Source organism: Artemia franciscana, chromosome 17 (assembly GCF_032884065.1).
Source record: "Artemia franciscana chromosome 17, ASM3288406v1, whole genome shotgun sequence".
Lineage (NCBI taxonomy): Eukaryota > Metazoa > Arthropoda > Branchiopoda > Anostraca > Artemiidae > Artemia > Artemia franciscana.
Window position 1 is genome coordinate 24075236 of NC_088879.1, and position 20425 is coordinate 24095660.

Sequence of the window (20425 nt, forward strand, 5' to 3'; positions counted from 1 at the left end):
TTAAGATATATATATAAATTTTATACCAAAATGTTTTTTGGCACAGCCAAATTCTGATGCAATTGACTGGGAGGCTTAGTTTTTTGGTCATTATTTTATAAATCACCCTTCACTAGCTCATTAGTTTTGTCTTGCCCCCTTTCATTGATCTAGATGTCCAATGGGCTGATAACGCTTTGTATAAAAAAATATTGAATCTATAGTAGCGTTACATTCACGTCTAAAGATCGTAGGTGACATTTTCAAACAGACATAACTGCCAAAAACCTTTTTCCAAATTCATTCTCAGAGAAAAACCAGGAGGATAATGAATCTTTGATCACACTTTGATCCTCAATATGTACATTACCCATCTGTTTCTCCCTTTGAGAACAACTTAGCAAACGGTTTTTAACTATCCTTTCGGAAGCATGAAAACGTCATTCGAGAACTTTAGGGGTGACATTAACAATATCCATTGGAACTATTTGAACAACAAAGTTGGAGCGTTGTAGGAGCAGATTTGACTAAAATGTTAAGGCAATTGCTCTCCTCCTGCATAATTGTCCAAGTAATTCCAATAGATTGTTGTATTTCATTCACATTTAATTACTGCTCAGAAAACCAATTACGATTTCATTGAAAATGTAGACTTCCTTACAATTATTTCATTAGTTACCTCTTATCTGTCTATTGACTATTATGAAAGATAAAATTGGCCTGAGTTTTCCGGTGGTGAGGTATCGCAGAACTTTCCCATAAGGCTGGATATCAATGCTTTCAAAGAGTAGTTAAATACGAAATAGTTTTGGAAGGGGATTTCAGTTGAGCAATAGTGGTCCAAATTCCTCTTTTTTCATTTTTAATAGCTCATTCTTTGAATATAATACTGCTTTTCCATTTATAGATTTAAATAAATTTAAATATAGAAAAATGGGTTAAATATTTTAAGCAAGACAGAAAAAAAGAACAAGCTAAAAGGACGTCGTGCCAAATAGCTTAAGACTTACTGCATTTGAGGTTCTGACCAGTCTTTTCATTAAAGGCATTCAATCTACATTACCCTTCACCTTCATTTATACTAATTCTCTCATTGAAAATTTTCTTAATTTCTATTATTTCTCTAGAACTTTGATACAGCCAAACACAATGACCAATTCTTTAATTCTTTGATAATTAATTATCACAATTACCAAATAATTGATAATTATGCTGGTCTGCTAAAAAGCTTTAGGGAAATGATAGAAATTGTCTAGAGGAAGAAGCATAAACAGAAATGCTGGGGAACACAGATATCCCATTTATAGCAACTTGACAGGTCAAAACTTCAAATACTTCAAATAATCCAACATGATGAATAATCCAACCTATTTTAAAGTTTTCTTGCCTTGTTTGCATTGCAATATTTTATTTATCAGACAACATAATTTGCTCTGCTTTATCCTTTTTGTCTCTTAACGCACTGGAGATAATTATCACATTGGACTTTATTAAGATGTGGGTTTTATCATTTGTATTTTGTTTCGTATTTTTCCCTTTTCTCTATAGGCATTACTTCTGTTTTGCGGATTGAAACTAGCTCCTCCAATTGAATAAACTTTTTTTGTTTTCTGTTTATTTATAGACAAAAGTCTGTCATTGGTGTTCCTTTTTAGATAAGTCTCGCCAAAAAATTTTTCCTAGAAAGACAAGAATTTTACTTTCAATGAGACAGACTAGCCACATATCACAGATTATTTACACTGTGTGCTAAAAATTGCACCAGGATTATAGCAACTGATCAGCCACATATCACAGATTATTTTTTATTGGCACCACATCTAAACATTCTTCAAATATTGGTTATTAACTGAAACTACCAAGAAAAGAGAGTGCAAGTCACACTGTGTGCTAAAAATTGCACCAGGATTATAGCAACTGATCAGCCACATATCACAGATTATTTTTTATTGGCACCATATCTAAACATTTTTCAAATATTGGTTATTAACTGAAACTACCAAGAAAAGAGAGTGCAAGTCACACTGTGTGCTAAAAATTGCACCAGGATTATAGCAACTGATCAGCCACATATCACAGATTATTTTTTATTGGCACCACATCTAAACATTCTTCAAATATTGGTTATTAACTGAAACTACCAAGAAAAGAGAGTGCAAGTCACACTGTGTGCTAAAAATTGCACCAGGATTATAGCAACTGATCAGCCACATATCACAGATTATTTTTTATTGGCACCACATCTAAACATTTTTCAAATATTGGTTATGAACTGAAACTACCAAGAAAAGAGAGTGCAAGTCACACTGTGTGCTAAAAATTGCACTAGGATTATAGCAACTGATCAGCCACATATCACAGATTATTTTTATTGGCACCACATCTAAACATTTTTCAAATACTGGTTATGAACTGAAACTACCAAGAAAAGAGAGTGCAAGTCACACTGTGTGCTAAAAATTGCACCCTGATTATAGCAACTGATCAGCCACATATCACAGATTATTTTTTATTGGCACCACATCTAAACATTTTTCAAATATTGGTTATGAACTGAAACTACCAAGAAAAGAGAGTGCAAGTCACACTGTGTGCTAAAAATTGCACTAGGATTATAGCAACTGATCAGCCACATATCACCGATTATTTTTTATTGGCACCACATCTAAACATTTTTCAAATATTGGTTATGAACTGAAACTACTTTAAGAAGAAAAAAGAGTGCAAGTCACACTGTGTGCTAAAAATTGCACTAGGATTATAGCAACTGATCAGCCACATATCACCGATTATTTTTTATTGGCACCACATCTAAACATTTTTCAAATATTGGTTATGAACTGAAACTACTTTAAGAAGAAAAAAGAGTGCAAGTCACACTGTGTGCTAAAAATTGCACCAAGATTATAGCAACTGATCATTATATATCCAGGATGTTTAAAAGCAATACTTAAGAACTTACGCCTGAAGCTCATGCTGTTTCTTCAGATCCTTCTGTTTTTGTAGATTTGTATCATTGTGCTTCAGTACGCGACTTTCCGGAACCCATTCATCCCAGCTGGTTAGAAGAAAAAACAAATTAATGATCATGGGTCAATTTCTAAATATGTCACTATATAGTAGAAACTTGGGAAACATGAAATATATGTACTCCAACACAGCATCCCCAATATCCCAACAACTGAAAAAATCTTGAACACTTATTTTTACAAGAGCCACCAATCCAATTTTTGACACCATGTTAGACTTCAATTAAATACAAAAGAATTAAGTTAATATAAGTAAAGTAAATATTAGTTAACAAAACACTAGAACAACGTTAGTTTGTACTATTTATCATTCAAAAGAATACTTTGGATTTGACAGAGATCAAGTGCTTTCATTTTTTTTCTGAGCTCCGAAAAAAGGTTCAAAGAACAAATGGGGACAATGTGTGTCCAAGTTCCTCTGTCCTAGGGGGCTGGGGCATATTTTCAAAGCCCCCCCCCCCTACCCCTGGGAGATTCAAAAGCGATTACCTTCATTGATGTTGGATCCTACAAAATTCCCATGTTTGACAAAGTAACAGACAAAGACCTACTCTATTCTTCAAGAAGAAACGGTTCATTTCATAATCCCCGATTTTGCTAAAGAGCCCTTTGACAAGCAACGATTATCAATCCAATGACATCATCCATTACAAATAGTTAATACGCACCTCTTTTCATGTAGCAACATCAATGGTATTTTTTATGTCAATAAATTTAACATCACTCAATGTAAAATAAACTTTTCTATAGGGAACAAGCTTAACTGACTCCTCAACTGCCTGAAAGGTCTATTTCAAGATGTTACCAATTTAACAAAAATTCGATTCTTCTACAGATCATCACCGTGTTAGCGTGGCTTTCTAATTAAGAAGCAACATACGCCCAAGATAGTCCTTAAGAGCATTTTCCTGGTTGCGCTGGCACGTGCAGCCAAGCAGTGGATAAACCACGGTCGATAGAAACCAAAAATCAAAAATGCGTTTTAAATAAACTGACAAGTGAGAAAAAAATTGTCCTTTCTATCTGATTCAGGAATGGTAACTATTGTCCAAATTAGCAAACAAACACAACTTCGGAACAATAGGGAAGTCTTCAGCACAACACCAATATATATATATATATATATATATATATATATATATATATATATATATATATATATATATATAACGAAAGAACATCTAAAAGATTACACAACTATAAAACAAAAACGGATGGAAACTAACGAATAAATAAACAAACTTAAGGATGGAAGGGGCCTAGAGAAAAAACATAATCCTTTTCCAAATTTGAGCCGAACTTTCGCAAAGCAGTAATAATGTCAGAAGCCCAGAAATACCGAATTATTTTCTTGTTCCTATAAGACCGGGGTAAACAAAGCAGAAACTTACAATAGCGGAAATATAATATATCCAATTCAGACAGATCCTTTTTTTACAGGACAAGTGAAATACCTGACAAGAAAAGTATTGAATGGTGATAAAAGCTACTATATAGCAATGCAAGCGCTTTTCGAGAATAATGACAACGATTATCCACTATTTAACCATAGTCCACTTAAGCTTTTCTTTAACATCCCGTACAATATTGGTCCTAAAAGTTAATAGATTCGAATAAATATGAATGCCTAACCATCGCAATTCAGAGACGCAACGGACGGAGAATTTAGAACACGAAAGACAAAAGGGCATAGACTTTGCATTAAAGAATAAGTACTCACACTTATCAATCCTCAATGACAGACCAACACTTTGGAAACGGCTTAAAAGAAGTAATCATCCGCATATGCAATATAAGAGACATTTACCAAATCACAAAAAAGAGAGGGCATAATTTTGGATTGCACACCCTGGATACAAATACTGAAAAGATACGGTAAAAGAAACACCACCTTGACGCACTCCTGAACGGATTGGAGTATTCCCATAAGAATTAGAAATAAACTTCAACCGAAGATTGGAATTACTATACCAAAACTGAAGAACCCGAACGACAGAAACGTTGACTCCAGAGTTGAAAAGGGAAAACATAACTTGAGCATGAGAAACACTGTCAAAAGTTTTAGACAAATCCAGGGCACAGAAATGGACCTCAGAGCCATTGGCTTGAGCCTTTAAAAGGACAGAAGCTAAAACACGATAGGCATGCTGGCAACCAAAACGCCGCCTGAATCCAAACTGATTTTGACTGTTATCCATTATTTCTGAAACAAAAGGTAACAAAACAAACTCAAAACTTTGCTAACATTGCAGGCCACAGTTATGGGTCTCTAGGAATCACAACTTAAACGATCCTTTCCACGCTTTAGGACCGAGATTACTGCACCGCTTAGAAAGGAGTCAGGCACCAGAGAGGATGCCAAGCACATTTGGAAAAGCAGCTGCAGGTGGAACACTAAATCTCACGACTCCATTCGAAGGTGGGAGACAGAAATACCATCATAATAAACAGATTTCGATTTAAGTTCTTTAATACTTTTGAGCACTTGTTCACAGGAGACTGGGAATATATACTGCTGCTTCAGCTTCAAGGGAACAAAATCTCTAAGAAGATCCGAGAAACGAGAGTGCAAAGCATAGTTAATGACAGTGAAGATACTAGAATAGTGCTTAATCCAAGAATCCACAGGAATAACATCACTAGAAGCAGAGGGTTCCAGCTTAGAAGGATTGATCACTTGTCTCCATTGAGAAGCAGTTTTGGAAAATTCAGAGCCATTATACCATTCATTACGCAGATACTGCTTGAATTCTTCTTTGGTCTTCTTTTTAATATCAAAAACATGGCCTACATTTGGGCGATCGCAGGCGATCTAGATACGAATCCAGAACTTCGCTATATTTTTAATACCTTTTAATTTGGGGACATCATTCCAAATGGAACTACGAGTTTTTAAACGAACTCGGAATATATATTATCAAATACATGACTAGCTAAAACAGAATCAAAGGAGTTACTAGAACTATAAATGCTTTGTTTGTCTTCTTTATGCTGATGTAACCGTTTTTGTAGATTCTGATGAGTTCTGCCAACATAGTAATTGCCACAGTCACATAATATTTGATAAACCTCTGTTTGGCAAGTAACTTGGGTTTTATCTTTACCAGAGTTTAAGAAATTTCCGAGTTTAAAATTATTAGTGAAAACTACATACAGATTATTTTTGTGCAAATATTTTTTAATTTTGTAGTGATTTTTAGGATGTAGGGAAGAAAGATTATATTTGAGGGCTTATCAGAAGCCTCACATTCTGAATATCTTTGATTTTACGGGAATGCCTTTTCAGTCTACGGTTAATTGTATTATTGACAATAGGAAAGAAGTATCCGTTACCAAAAAGAATATCTATAATAAAATTTACTTCTGTTTTTATGTGCGAATTGGAGTAAAGGTTCAGGGCAAGATCAACGAGAGAAGTTACAACCGCTCTGTTAACTTGTAGGGGATGATTTGAATTAAAATGAAGACATCTATTGTTTTGTGTTGGTTTTCTATAGATAGGAAAATCCAGTTTATCAGTATTACGAATAATTAACACATCAAAAAACTGTAATTTATTTTCAATTTCTAGGGTTAACCTCAAATTTCCATCATAACTACTAACATGATCTAAGAAACCCCAAAGTTCAGTTTCCCCATAATTCTAAAGTGAAAGTATGCCATCCATATAGCGACCCCAATAGACATGTTTAAAAAAATAATTATAAATAATAATTTATTGGGGGCGCTACATGGATGACGTAATTTCATTTTGGGATCATGGGGAAACTGAACTTCGAGATTCTTAATTGAACTTCGGGGTTTCCAAATATTCACTTAATTGAATTCCACTGTCTTGAGAAAATTCCCTATTGTTTCTAAGTTGTGTTTGTTTGTTATGGAAAGGTACTGTGGTCTTCATCGCTGTTTATTTGTTATAATTAGTCCTAATAGTAAAATGTTATTTTGAAAACAAACCTAAGGAAATTTCAAAAAAAAGCCCGAGACCCTCTCAAAATGGCCTTGGATCAAAATAAAAAGTACAAGATTGGAATCACCTAGATTGAAAAACAAGGAAAATCACTTTTTTGTCTGTAGCACTGATTTGTCTTCTTTTTTTTTCCAATGCCAACAGGGCATTGGAGACTCATTATATAAGGACATCCAACTATAAAACTTAATAAGAAAGAATTACGAAGCCAAACATACGAAAATTTCACTTTTCCTCTGCAAAAAAAAATACAACCTCTTTCTAAGTATATTTAGCTGCACAGAAAGAGGAGGATAGCGGATCTTTCTTAAGATTGATTCGATGATCCCCTACCAGGAAAACTAGTAATACTCCCAACGAAACTGCGCACCTCCACCCTTCCCACCAAAATCCAACACACGTGAGCTCATGTCACATAAATTCTATAATAGCCAAGGACTTAATAGAGGCTTAGTCATACCCTAGAGTCTTCCCTAGAAGGTACGTGAATAGAATGGGGAATATATTTTTTATTCAGCAGTTTATGCTCTAATCAGCATTTGGAATCATCTCCAGACAAATTAAAGAAAATTCAGACTGATTATCTTAAATATTAACTTGATATTTTTCAGTATCAGACAAAAGAGAACAAAGTTGACCAAATCCTTGAGGCAAAACATTGCATGAAAAATATAGAAATTTTCTTTTTATATGCAAGGAATTTAAAAGAAATTTTTCTATGCTCAAATAGCAAGAGCCCCAACAAAAAGTACTTTATAACATGTAAAACATTGCACTTCAAAAATTTGCAGACGAATTCGTGGAATTCGCTTGGTCCAAAATTTGGTCCAAGAACTTCAGATAGCATTACCACGAAGAATGCCAAAAACCAAGGTGACAATGAAATATCCATGTCCCAAATGCAAAAGATCTTTGTGAAGCAACCATAAAACTGGCAAATTTGTCAAAAACAGATAACATGAATTTGTAATAGGTTTTCTTTTTAATTTTTAGAGAAACCCTCCTAAAATACTTCTTCAAAATTTGCTTGTAATCTCCCTGAAAACTTAAATAGTACAGAAATAATAAAAATTTACTACATATAAGCAATGAGAAGTACGCTATATATTCATATAAAAGGGAATGTACCTTTTCTTCCAGCCACTATAGTGTATGAAATACTGATGAACTTTATCTTTTAATTGTACTTTCAGGCATTTAGCTTCATACATTAATGGTCCATGAAAACATAGTACTTTCTCACCTAGAATTTAATCAACAAATAAAATCAAAGCATGGAAAGTGATGGTAGATATTAAGCGCACATGCAGGGATTCATTCTAGAGGAGAGAATGGGGAACATAGTAAAACAAAAGTAAAAAATAAGCAAATTAAATGAAAAAAAACATGGAAAAAGATTTAGCTTTTGGAAAACACTCAGGGATACCTTCACCCCTCCGCCCAACGGCATACGTACTTGATACTTACTAAGGCCACTCTTTGAGCATGAATTATGTATACTCGTGGAGGTAGTGTCTGTCTATTTACAGAAACTGATGTAATATCCTAAGGGGTCAAGAGCTAAATTTGCTACAAGATGCAAAGAAGTATCTGTTCTCTAGCAACCACTGCACCTACCACAAAAACTTTGCAAAATAGGAACAAGAGCTAAGAGTTCATATGGCACTTGTGACGAGGCCGGAAGAGCCAAGAGCTCATACAGAATGAGCTGTAGCGAAATTCTATGAATCAATAGATTGATTTAAAAGCAAAATCACAGGTTTAATGTCGGTTCGGATTTAAAATAAGAGCTCAGAGTCACGATATCCTTCTAAATATCAAAATGCATTAAGATCCGATCACCCACTCGTAAGTTAAAAATACCTCATTTTTTTTAATTTTTCCTCTCCCTTCAGCCCCCCAGACGGTCGAATCAGGGAAAACGACTTTATCAAGTCAATTTGTGCAGCTCCCTGACACACCTACCAGTTTTCATCGTCCTAGCACGTCCAGAAGCACCAAACTCGCCAAAGCACTGAATCCCACCCCACCCCCCTAACTCCACCAAAGAGAGTGGATCCAGTCCGGTTACGTTAATCACGAATCTACCACATTTATAAGCGTTTTCCAATATTTCCTGTTTCCCCCTCAAACTCCCCCCCAATCTCAACAGATCTGGTCGGGATTTGAAACAAGAGCTCTGAGACATGAGTTCCTTCTAAATACCAAACTTCATTAAGATTCGGTCACCCGTTCTTAAGTTAAAAATACATCAATTTTTCCGAATCAACAAGCCACAGCTCCCCCAAAGAGAACGAATCCGTTCCAATTATGTCAATCATGTATCTATAACTTGTGCTCATTCTTCCCATCAAGTTTCATCCCGATCTTTCCACTAATAGCGTTTTCCAAGATTTCCGGTTTCCGCGATTTCCTGTTTCCCCCTCCAACTCCCCACAATGTCACTGGGTCTGATCAGAATTTAAAATGAGAGTTCTAAAGCACAAGCTCCGTCTAAATATCTAATTTCATTAAGATCTGATCACCCGTTGGTAAGTAACAAATACCTCTTTTTTCTATTTTTTCCGAATTACTCCCCCCCCAAACTCCACCAAAGAGAGCGGATACGGTCCGGTTATTTCAGTCACTTATCTTGGACTTGTTCATGTTCTTCCCACCAAGTTTCATCCTGATCTCTCTGCTTTAAGCGTATTCCAAGATTTCCGGTCCTCCCCCAAAAATGGCACTGAATTCGGTCGGGATTTAAAACAAGAGATCTGAGTTACAAGGTCCTTCTAAACATGAATGTTCATAAATATCCGATGATGCTTCGTAAGTTAAAAATACCACATTTTTTTAATGTTTTAGAATTAACCCTTCCTCCCCCCAGCTCCCTCAAAGAGAGCAGATCCGGTCCGGCTAGTTCAAATAACGTATCTAAAACTTGTGCTTATTTTCCCTACCAAGTTCCATCCCAATCCCTCCGCTCTAAGCGTTTTCCAAAATTTTAAGTTAACCCCCCCCCCCAACTCCCACAATGTCACCGGATCGAGTCGGGCTTTAAAATAAGAGCTCTGAGACACGATTTCCTTCCAAACATCTAATTTCATTAAGATCTGATTACTCCTTCGTAAGTTACAAAATACCTCATTTTTTCTAATTTTTCACAATCAACCCTCCCCCCATCTCCCCCAAAGAGAGCAGATTCGTTCTGTTTATGCCAATCACGTATCTTGGACTTGTGATTATTTTTTCCACCAAGTTTCATCCCAATCCCTTGGCTCTAAGTGTTTTCCAAAATTTAGGCCCCCCCAACTCCCCCCAATGTCACTGGATACGGTCGGGATTTAAAATAAGAGCTTTGAGACACGATATCCTTCGAAACATCAACTTTCAATCAGATCCAATCACTCCTTCATAAGTTAGAAATACCTCATTTTTATAATTTTTCAGAATTAACCCTCCCCCCAACTCCCCCAAAGAGAGCAGATCCGTTCCGGTTATGTCAATCACGTATCTAGGACTTGTGCTTATTTTTCCCACTAAGTTTCATCCCGATCCCTCCAGTTTAAGCGTTTTCCGAGATTTTAGGTTTCAACACCCCAACTCCCCCCAATATCACCTAATCCGGTCAGGATTTAAAATGAGATATCTGAGACACGATATCCTTCCCATCATTAAATTTCATTAAGATTCGATTACCCGTTCGTAAGTTAAAAATACCTCTTTTTTCTAAGTTTTCTGATTTAACCGTCCCCCACTGCCCCCCAGATGGTCGAATTGGGGAAACGACAATTTCTAATTTAATCTGCTCTGGCTCCTGATACACCTGCCAAATTGCATCGTTCTAGCTTACCTGGAAGTGCCTAAAGTGGCAAAACCGGGACAGATTAACAGAATTTGCAATCAAGTGCCATAAAAACCCATCATTCAGAAATTTTTTTCAAAACAGAACATATACAATCGTATCTTTATGATCATGAATTAGTAAAGTAGGCTGAAATGCAGAGTTATCCTAATACTCTTTCAAACGGCATGTTGAGTCAACGAGATTAAAGGTTTCTCGAGGCCTTGGAATTATTCGGAAGCTGAAGCAAGTCTTTCCTTTTTCTATCCTTCGTCTATTATACTTCTCTCTTATTTACCCTTATTTATGCTACTGCTCGTCAGTGTGGATGTCAACATTTCCATCTGTATTTACACCTTTACATAATCTCCAACTGAAAGCAGTAAAAATCCTTTAGTCTACCACCGATATTTCTGTTGAACTTCTGAAGATTAAAGATATTCATACATTACACCTCTCTTTCATTGCATTTCAGTATTTCCGTGGAGACCTTCCATCAAGTTTTTCCGGGCTTCTTGAAACTGTTCGAAATGTCAGTCCTTATGAAACTAGAAACAAGGATGATGTGCAAGTGTCATCCACCCCTGCAGTGCGCTCGGACTTTGGTCTGATAGTTGCTGTAGGGCATGCCTGGAATTCCATTCCTGTTGGGATTCGACAGTCCTGTACCATAGGCTCCTTCAAGAAACGGTTGAAGAATTTTTTAATTAAAAAAAAAATAATTTAAATTGTAATATTGATCAGTTATTTATATTGTTTTGTTATCAAGATTTATTTTATTTAATTAATTATTTAGATTGAATTTAATTATTTAGATTTGGGTGGTGTGAGTGTCGGATCCTCAATGTATATATATATATATATATATATATATATATATATATATATATATATATATATATATATATATATATATATATATATATATCTATCTATATATATAAAAATAAGTTGTCTGTCTGTTTGTCTGTCTGTGGATCAGGTGACGTCATGTTTCTGTGTCGGCTGACGTCATGAAGTTAGTTGTCGTCATTTTTGCTATGACGGTGACGTCATTAAAGATATTTAAGACATATATGTTCACGTAGAAATCTATTAATGTTTAAGTTTAAAATGACTGATGAACTTACAATGGCAAAAGCCGATGAAGATGCTCAAAGAGTCTATGCCAAAAAACTTGCTGCTGATAGAGAAAGTCAGAAAAGAAAGCGTGCCGAGGAATCAAAAGAACAGCAAGGAAACAGGCTTGAGGCTAACGAACGCAAAACCGCGCAGTTAGATGAAGATCCACCTGGACAGCGAGAGTCAAAACATATCAAAACTGAAAATGATAGCGATGATGATTGGGTTTGGGATTTTGACTTGGATAAGGTCATCAATGCCTACCAGATTTTAGTTAAAAAAACAAAGGTTCGGCGATATGTATTTCATAGTGAAGCTGAAAAATAAAGAAGAAAAAGAAAACTGAAAAAAGAAAAAATGTAAAAAACTAAAAAATACTAAAAAGAAAAAACACTCAAAGAGAAATTACAGACCGGGACACAAATGACGACCGGGACAGAGGGAATATAAATAACGACCGGGACACTCAAAGAGAAATTACAGACTGGGATACCGGGACACAAATGACGACCGGGACACAGGGAATATAAATGACGACCAGGACACAGGTATTTAAGAATATCGTTCAAAGACAAATTTTTAATTGTAAGAAGACCGTTGAAAGAGAAATTTCTAATTGTAAAATGACTGAAGAACCTACAATGGCAACGGTACCACCATCGAAGTAGATAACCAGTGGGTTGTTCCATATTCCCCATTAGTGCGAAACGTCAACCCCAAGTCAAATTCGTGCATTGTTTGGCATCATTTTAACAACTTGCTCTCCATCAGCTCCAACAGAGTTATGGGAAAAATATAAGTCAAAAATGTCCGAAGATATACTCCATCAAAAACAGTTAGAGACGTCAGATATGACTTTTGATTTTACATCAGAAATTTATAACTACACTTTAGTTATTATAGAAGATTTGTGCGTACGTATGGCAAACAAACCTCTTCAGGATTTGGGAATGCCTTCACCTAACCGTATCGCTGCTGTTTCGACATGTGTAGAATTGGATTGTGAAAAAAGTTACAGTACGAATGATCTATTGTCGTATGTACAAAATAACATTTCCAAGTTAACGTCGGAACAAAAAGACATTTATGATACGATAGACTCAATTTCAGGACGTATACAACTACCTGCTGATTTCTGTAATTTAGTGACGTCCAAAAATGAATTGATTGAAAAAGTATTTCCGAATATTCTAAAAAATTATAATAATAATAAATGGCTAAGTGAAAGAGCGATTCTCGCACCCAAAAATATAGACGTCCACGAAATCAACAATATTGTTTTGACCAAGATTCGAGACCAGGCAGTCCTTTACAAGTCAGTCGACACAGTTTTGGAACCAAATGAAGCGGTTAATTATCCATCTGAATTTTTAAATTCCATAGATCTTTCAGGGTTTCCACCACACGTGCTACAACTAAAAATAGGCGTACCAATAATACTTTTAAGAAATATCAACCCACCAAAGCTTTGCAATGGCACGCAACTTGCCATAAAAAAAACAATGGAAAACCTAATAGAGGCCACAATCTTGACAGGGCCTTTTGAGGGTGAGGCTGTTCTTATTCCTCGCATTCCCATGATTCCAACAGATCTGCCTTTTCAATTTAAAAGATTGCAATTCCCAATTCGATTAGCATTTGCAATCACCATTAACGAAGCTCAAGGTCAATCATTAGAAAAGGTGGTATAGATCTTAATACTGATTGTTTTTCCCATGGACAATTGTGCGTTGCATGTTCGAGGGTCGGTAAACCTGACAATCTATTTATATGCAGCGACAATTGGACAGCGAAAAATGTTGTATATTCGCAAGTTTTACGCAGTTAATTTGTATTGTATCTATCTATCTATCTATATAAAAACGAGTTGTGTGTATGCATGTTTGTTTGTAAAAAGAGCGTTTGCATATGACGTCGTTATTAGTATATACGGCTTTGTATATGCACAGACAATGGGAAAGCCAAGAATGTTGTATATTCGCAATTTTTACGTAGTTTAACTCCTGCAGACGAAATGAATGCTTGCCTGAAAAATTCTAATTTATGGGCACACGTAAAAATATTAAAATTAACTACAAATATGCGTGTCCGATTGCAAAACGATGACTCCGGTCAAACATTTCCAGATCAATTGCTGGCAATTGGAAACGGAAAGCTCCCAGTAGTGGGAAAGCCAAAAATGTTGTATATTCGCAATTTTTACGGAGTTTGAAACACATATATAAATCTATCTATATTCACAGGTGGGACACAGGGACACAACTACAATGGCGCGTAACTAATATGGCGCGTAACGACTTACGCGCGCGGGGGGGGCTTGGGGGGGCGCGAAGCGCCCCACCAACTAGTCCTATTCATTGGATTTACTGAGTCACTTCCAGTTTAATTACACACAAGCTTTGTTTTCTGTTCCGTCTCATTTCCTTTTAGTTCCTTTAGTTCCTTTTATTATAAATATCCATCTATTTATAAACAAAAAATATCCCAAAAGGCTCAATGGCCCATTATTTGGGAAAAAACAAAACAAAACATAAATAACTATTAAATACATTCACACTTAAAATATATTTAGAGTCTACTCACCAATCCCCACCCAAATACAACTGATCTCCGCACCATTTACTTCAAAAATATATATATATACTAGGTGTTGGGGTGGCGCGAAGCGCCACCCCAATGGAAGCCAATATTGGTTACAAAAATGGAAGCCAATATTATATTAACGAAAATATGTTCCAAGTGTCTAGAATTATTACCTGATGTACTGGAAAAATTAGTTGAATATTCAAGTTAAACTTAGAATGAACAAAGATCATTACAAATAGGATCTTGGCTACTGCTCCCTCCCCCCTCCCTAATTGTTAAAGTCTAAAGACTATTGTGTCATTTGCAAACCGACTAAAAATGTTCCTTCAGCCAAATTCACACGTAGATATGGGCTTCTAATATGATATTCATTTCTTTTGACAATATCTTGTTGTAAACTTGACGAAATTTTCAGCAGACAGCAACATACCCTGTCGAAATATAGGTGACTCTGTCGAAACTTGACTGTACATGTGAAACAGATGATAAACAATTGTTGTCAAAATTCAAGGGTCCTATAGCAAAAACGTAGTTGCTGAATTTACAGCACTTCCTCAACAACAACAAATTTTGATGAATAATATTTGTAGTAATATTTCACATGAAAAAAAAAACATTTAAAGAAGTTTTTTTTTAATATCAGTTTTCCTGATTTAATGCTAGATGCTAGATTTTTTCACTATCTGAGGAACTGCTGCTTGGCCTCATATTACAGTCATATTTTTAACGTTTGACTTGGTTGATCACAACACCCCAACTCATTTATCACTGTAAAAATTTGAAGTAGACACTATTTTAGGAAATTTACATGTTTTCTTTCAAATAGATCCCAAGCTGTAAAATACAAAGTATTCTCTTTGAACCCCTCACTAATTAGCGTGAAATTCCTCAAAGAGCCATGTTGGGACCACTTTTATATGTAGCATTTATTAATGAAATTAGTAAGATTCCCTCAAAGGTGTTAATATGTAGATGACCTGTTGATACTTGAAGCATGTCATAAAACTATCCTACCCTCAGAATCCTACCCATGTTTTGGACAAAGCTGAGAATTACATATGAAAGTGAATAACAAAAAGTCAAGTGAATTACAGGCCATGGAGCCTTTGTGGGGATTTGTTAACTGTTGTGTAATTATTTCACTATTATATGGAAATAGCCTATCCATCTATCTAAATATAATGACAATAAACTTCTTTAAATTCTTGAAATCCACTCCCATTTTCTTATACCCAATCCCACCCAAAATAATAATAAAACATGTTAAAGTCCTTGGTGTCACAAACTTCTAATAAAAGTAGGACATGAATTTTCAAGAATTCTGGACTTTCCAGACAAATGAAAAACAAAACTAAATATTTTTGAAGTGGATTAAAATGGTAGATTAACTTTGAAATGGCCAAATGTTGACAACAATTTCGCTGTGAGCAGCAAAGAAATCTATGCTGGAACATTAAAGCTGACAGGATGTGGGCCATTCCAGATAGCATTTATAGAGAGACCTATATCACACTATTATATTAGCCCCTACACACTACATTATAGACCTAGGTTAAAGGATTACATTCCATTCTTTTACATTGATTACATTCCATTCAGTCAGATTTTCGCCAATACCCAAAACATTGCCTTTCATGAAACAGGAAAGGAGTTATAAAGAGAGTATGATAAAGGAAGGTAAGAGGAACATAACCAACAGCTTGCAAAAGGTTAAAACAAACTAAGAAATCTAACTAAGCAACTTTCAGCAAGTTTTAAGTCCAAGTTAGCTGATGATAATAAGAAAAGAAGTTCTGGAAATATGTTCCAGTAATCACAGTAGACAGTCAGTAGAAACACTCTATAGAGATGATGAAAAAGAATTAACTAGCTTGGAAGGACATTGGCCAACTCATCAATAGGCAATTTGCAGTGGTTTTCACTAATGAACTAGATGGTCCTCTTCCTCATAGTCCATCATATAATATCTCTAGCTTGGTGCTGCCTATTCAGCTCTCTTCTCAAGTCCTCCAAAAGCAATTTGAAGTGCTAGGCATCAACAAGTACACCAGCCCTGATAACTTTCACCAAAGACCACTGAGAGAGCTTACCAAAGAAGTTGTACTACCATTATGTTCTGCATTCCAGCTATTGCTTGACTCAAAAAGGGTAACTTTAGGAAGCTGACCCATGAAACCCCACAATTATCAAGAAACAAGACCACTCTCAAGCCAAAAACAATAGACATATCAGTCTGACTTCAACAGTAGAAACAATCCTTGGAAAGATGAATACTGATATTCAGTAACATCCCCTTAATAATAATTTAGTTTTCATGGACCAACACAGCTTTCAGCCACAAAATAGGTAAGGACTAATCTTGCCTAGACAAACAATATCATAACTGATTACCTAGTCAAAGGAACACCTGAAGGCCTAATTTGCCAATGTTTTCAATAAGGTGCCAGACAATGATCTCAGATTAAAACTTTCAACAGTAAGTAATTGCCCCAGATGTGGTCAACAAGGTTATGGATTTCCTGACTGGTTGAAGTAAACAAGTTTAACTCTTTACTCTCAATGGCAACAGGATTTGCAACAAACCATGTGAAGTAGTAAGTGGAGTCTCAAAGGCACTATTTGGGCCTTACCCTATTTTTGTATACTTCAATGAAATGAAAAAAAAAATGACATCACTCTCTATGCTGATGACTCCAAGCTGTTTGGGCCTACAAAGCAACTAACTCTGCAGAGTGACCTCTATAAAATTTAAATATTGGCACATGATTGGCTGCTTGAATTCACCATACTGAAGGGTAGAGTCATTCACTTTGTAAGCAACAATCCCCATCATACTCCCAGTAACATGAGCAACATTTGGTATACTGTTTCCAATCCTAATTCAGTGTCAAACTCAGTCCTAAAGACAAGTCCTGACTTTCTTGAGCAACTTTGCTCAATCCCAATTTGTGATGTATCAAATATTTATAAATACACAGTGTTGGATTGGCTAGGTGCAAGGCCTGATGATCAGGGGTCTATGTTGGGTATGCCTCTAAATGGATTTTGTGCAGCTATGCTTAAGCTGAAAACATAATGACTATTTTTGGTTTGATCATTGCTTACATTGAATGAAGCTAGAGCAAAATATGAGTTCCAGTTTAATATTTGTTTGTAAAACTCTTTAGAAAGCAAGTGATATCCAATAACAGGATAACACAAATTCACTTGGAAATTGTTTATGCAAGAACACACCATGACTAAGCAGACATCAGTCCCTACATAAATCATCTTTGTTGATTACTTTTCCTGAAGGATAATAAAGGACTAGACAGTGAATACATATAGTGTTGAAGGGTCCCAATGACTTGTAAATAACAATTGCATAGTTTATGGTATCTTTGAATGTTTTTACTGGGTTTTATGGCACAATCTTTGGCATTGAAGATTGTAATGGTGCTGTTTTTCTAATCTAAAATTTTTTCTTCTGTACTTTCATTTTTGACTTGTTCTCATTACTGCTTTCCTTTAACAGCACATCTCTTTGATCCTCATTGTCATTTTTGAAACTTTCTTATACTACAATTCTTTGTTCTTCCCTTTTATCTTTGACTTGTTCTGATTCTTATTGTTGCTTGTAATTCTTACAGTAGATTATCTTCTAACTGCATATTTCTAAATTCTTGTGGCAGTATATTTTCTATCCACACATTTCTCTGTTCTTCATTCTCATTTTGGTATGTTCTGATCCTCACTGTTGCATGCCTTATAAACATATTTTTTTTTTGTTCTTTGCTTTTGTTTTTTGAGTTGCTGCTGCCACTTATCTTTTAACTGCATATAACCTGTTCTTCAATTTTGTTTTTGACTTGTTCTAATTGGCAGTTTTGCTAATATTCTACCTACATATCTTGTTGATTTTTATTTTGGTATATCACTGATTCAGACATTTTTTCAGTGCCTTTTGCCTTAGCTGCTTGGATTGGTCTTGTCACTTTTGATTGTCTACTTTGTTCATTATCACTCATATATTTGCACTTTTTAGGTTTTTATCTTAATAATGTCTTATTCAATGGTCCCATTTGTTCATTTTGAGCTTACAATTTTGTTCTCTTTTATTCTTTTTGTATTCATATTGCACTCATGTTAACTTACATTTGTCCACTAGATATCATGATACTGCTGAAAATGCCTTTTGATATTTACATCACCAAATATGGGGACATGAATTTACATATTTCTAAATTTGTGTTGTGCAAATGCCTCCAAAATAGCTTTAAAATCTATTTTCTAAAATCTAAAATCTATTTAATTGTTACTAACATTTCATAGGCTAATTATGAAAATAAGTTGGAGCCCTTTCAAACATGGGGCCCCATTGGGTCTTTTTCTTCCAATTGTCCTTTTTTCAGCCCTGAAAATACATCCTAAACTTAGAAAAAAGCCATTAGGGTTAGGCTAATATGACTTAAAATGGTAAAATTCTAGTTAAGTGACTTCTTGCTATCTTGGTAAGGGGTTAGGTTAGGAAAATGAAACTTTTGGGGATGGGTCTACAGGCTAAAGTATATCCTGGGAAGTTATTTTAAAGTATCCACCTCCACTCCTTCTCCCTCTAGAGGGCCCTGAAATTTGCCTATATGACAGGTCTATACCTATTGAAATTTTGACAAAACAGAATTTTACCTTAATTGTCAGTTACCAGTTGCTTTCTCTCTGCCTTTAGATCTGAAAATGTGATTCTTGTTATTTAAGTAGAATTCTGAGCCAAATCAATGTTTTTTTTTTCAGAATTTAGGAAATGTATTTGCACATCTTTAAAATAAATTGCAACTGAGCAAAGTTTTGAAGCTGAAAACAATTTTGCTGTATTTCATTTAAGCAGAAGAGCTATTTTGCAAGGTTTCACTTTTATAATACACATATTTTTAAGAGTCATCAAAGATCAGGGCCCTCTAGAGGGAGAAGAAGCAGAAGTAGGTACTTCAAAATAGCTTCTTGGGGCATACTATAGCCTGTAGACCATCCCTGGAAGTTTCTTTTTCCTAAACTAGCCCCTTTCCAAGATAACAAGATGTCACTTAACTAGAATTTTACCCTTAAAAATATACTCAAATAACAGAAATTACACTTATTGAACTAAAACTAGAGAAAAAGAAACTGAAAAATTAAGGGAAAATATTTCTTTTGTCAAAATTTCGATATGTAAAAACCTATCAAGTAAGCAGATCTCTTAAGTTGTGGAAATCAGGAGTGACCATAAGGGGGGAAGGTCCAGAGTCAGAAAAATAAAGATGATAGGCTATTCGAAACAATATTTCATTATATAAACAATTTATTTTGAATAGTCTAAACTTAAATTAACTTTCTGCAAAATCTAACCTTCAGAGAATTTCGGCTTATTTCCAGCCATGATTATGTTTAGATTTTTCTATGCAAAAAAGCACGTACTACCAGTGTTGCGAGATCGGGCAGAGAAGGATTATGCTTCATTGAGCCCAAAATTATGGTTTTTTTGGAAAGATTTATGCTACGTTTCTATATTTTCCCAGGTTTCACGAAAAAGTTGATCAGTTAAGACAAGTCGAATTCTGTTTTATTTTAATAAAGGTTCTGAACAGAATATAAACTGATAATAATAGCTTAATAGCTTATTTCCAACCCGCTACGGAAACAGATGCGGGTTATAAACAAAGTAGGCAAAGAAAAAGGTAAAATACCATAGAAAATATGTTAAAAGGCTTTTTTTATGTCCTGTGGAAGGATCTTGGTTCACAATTTGGTTCATGTTTTTCGTCTTTTTTAGTAAGTCGTCTTTCTTCTCGAAGCAGTTGGCGGCATTTGAAAAACATGTCTTACATCATCATCAAAAGTTTACTTCCGATGCATTAAAAAAGAAAAAAAAATGCGGTTCATATTCAATGATCTTCTTCA

General features: G+C 35.2%; 1 protein-coding gene across 1 annotated transcript in view; it reads right to left on the reverse strand.

The window, feature by feature from the left end:
- Positions 1 to 19964, reverse strand: part of LOC136038034 (mortality factor 4-like protein 1) — a 53739-nt gene extending 33775 nt beyond the window's left edge. The window contains exons 1-3 of the mRNA XM_065720976.1: positions 19874 to 19964; positions 8107 to 8221; positions 2942 to 3037 (exon numbers count right to left, since the gene is read on the reverse strand). Of these exons, the coding sequence (XP_065577048.1) occupies positions 2942 to 3037; positions 8107 to 8221; positions 19874 to 19904 (242 nt within the window). The 5' untranslated portion in view covers positions 19905 to 19964. The remainder of the gene's footprint in view (positions 1 to 2941; positions 3038 to 8106; positions 8222 to 19873) is intronic.
- Between the last annotated feature and the right edge of the window lie 461 nt (positions 19965 to 20425).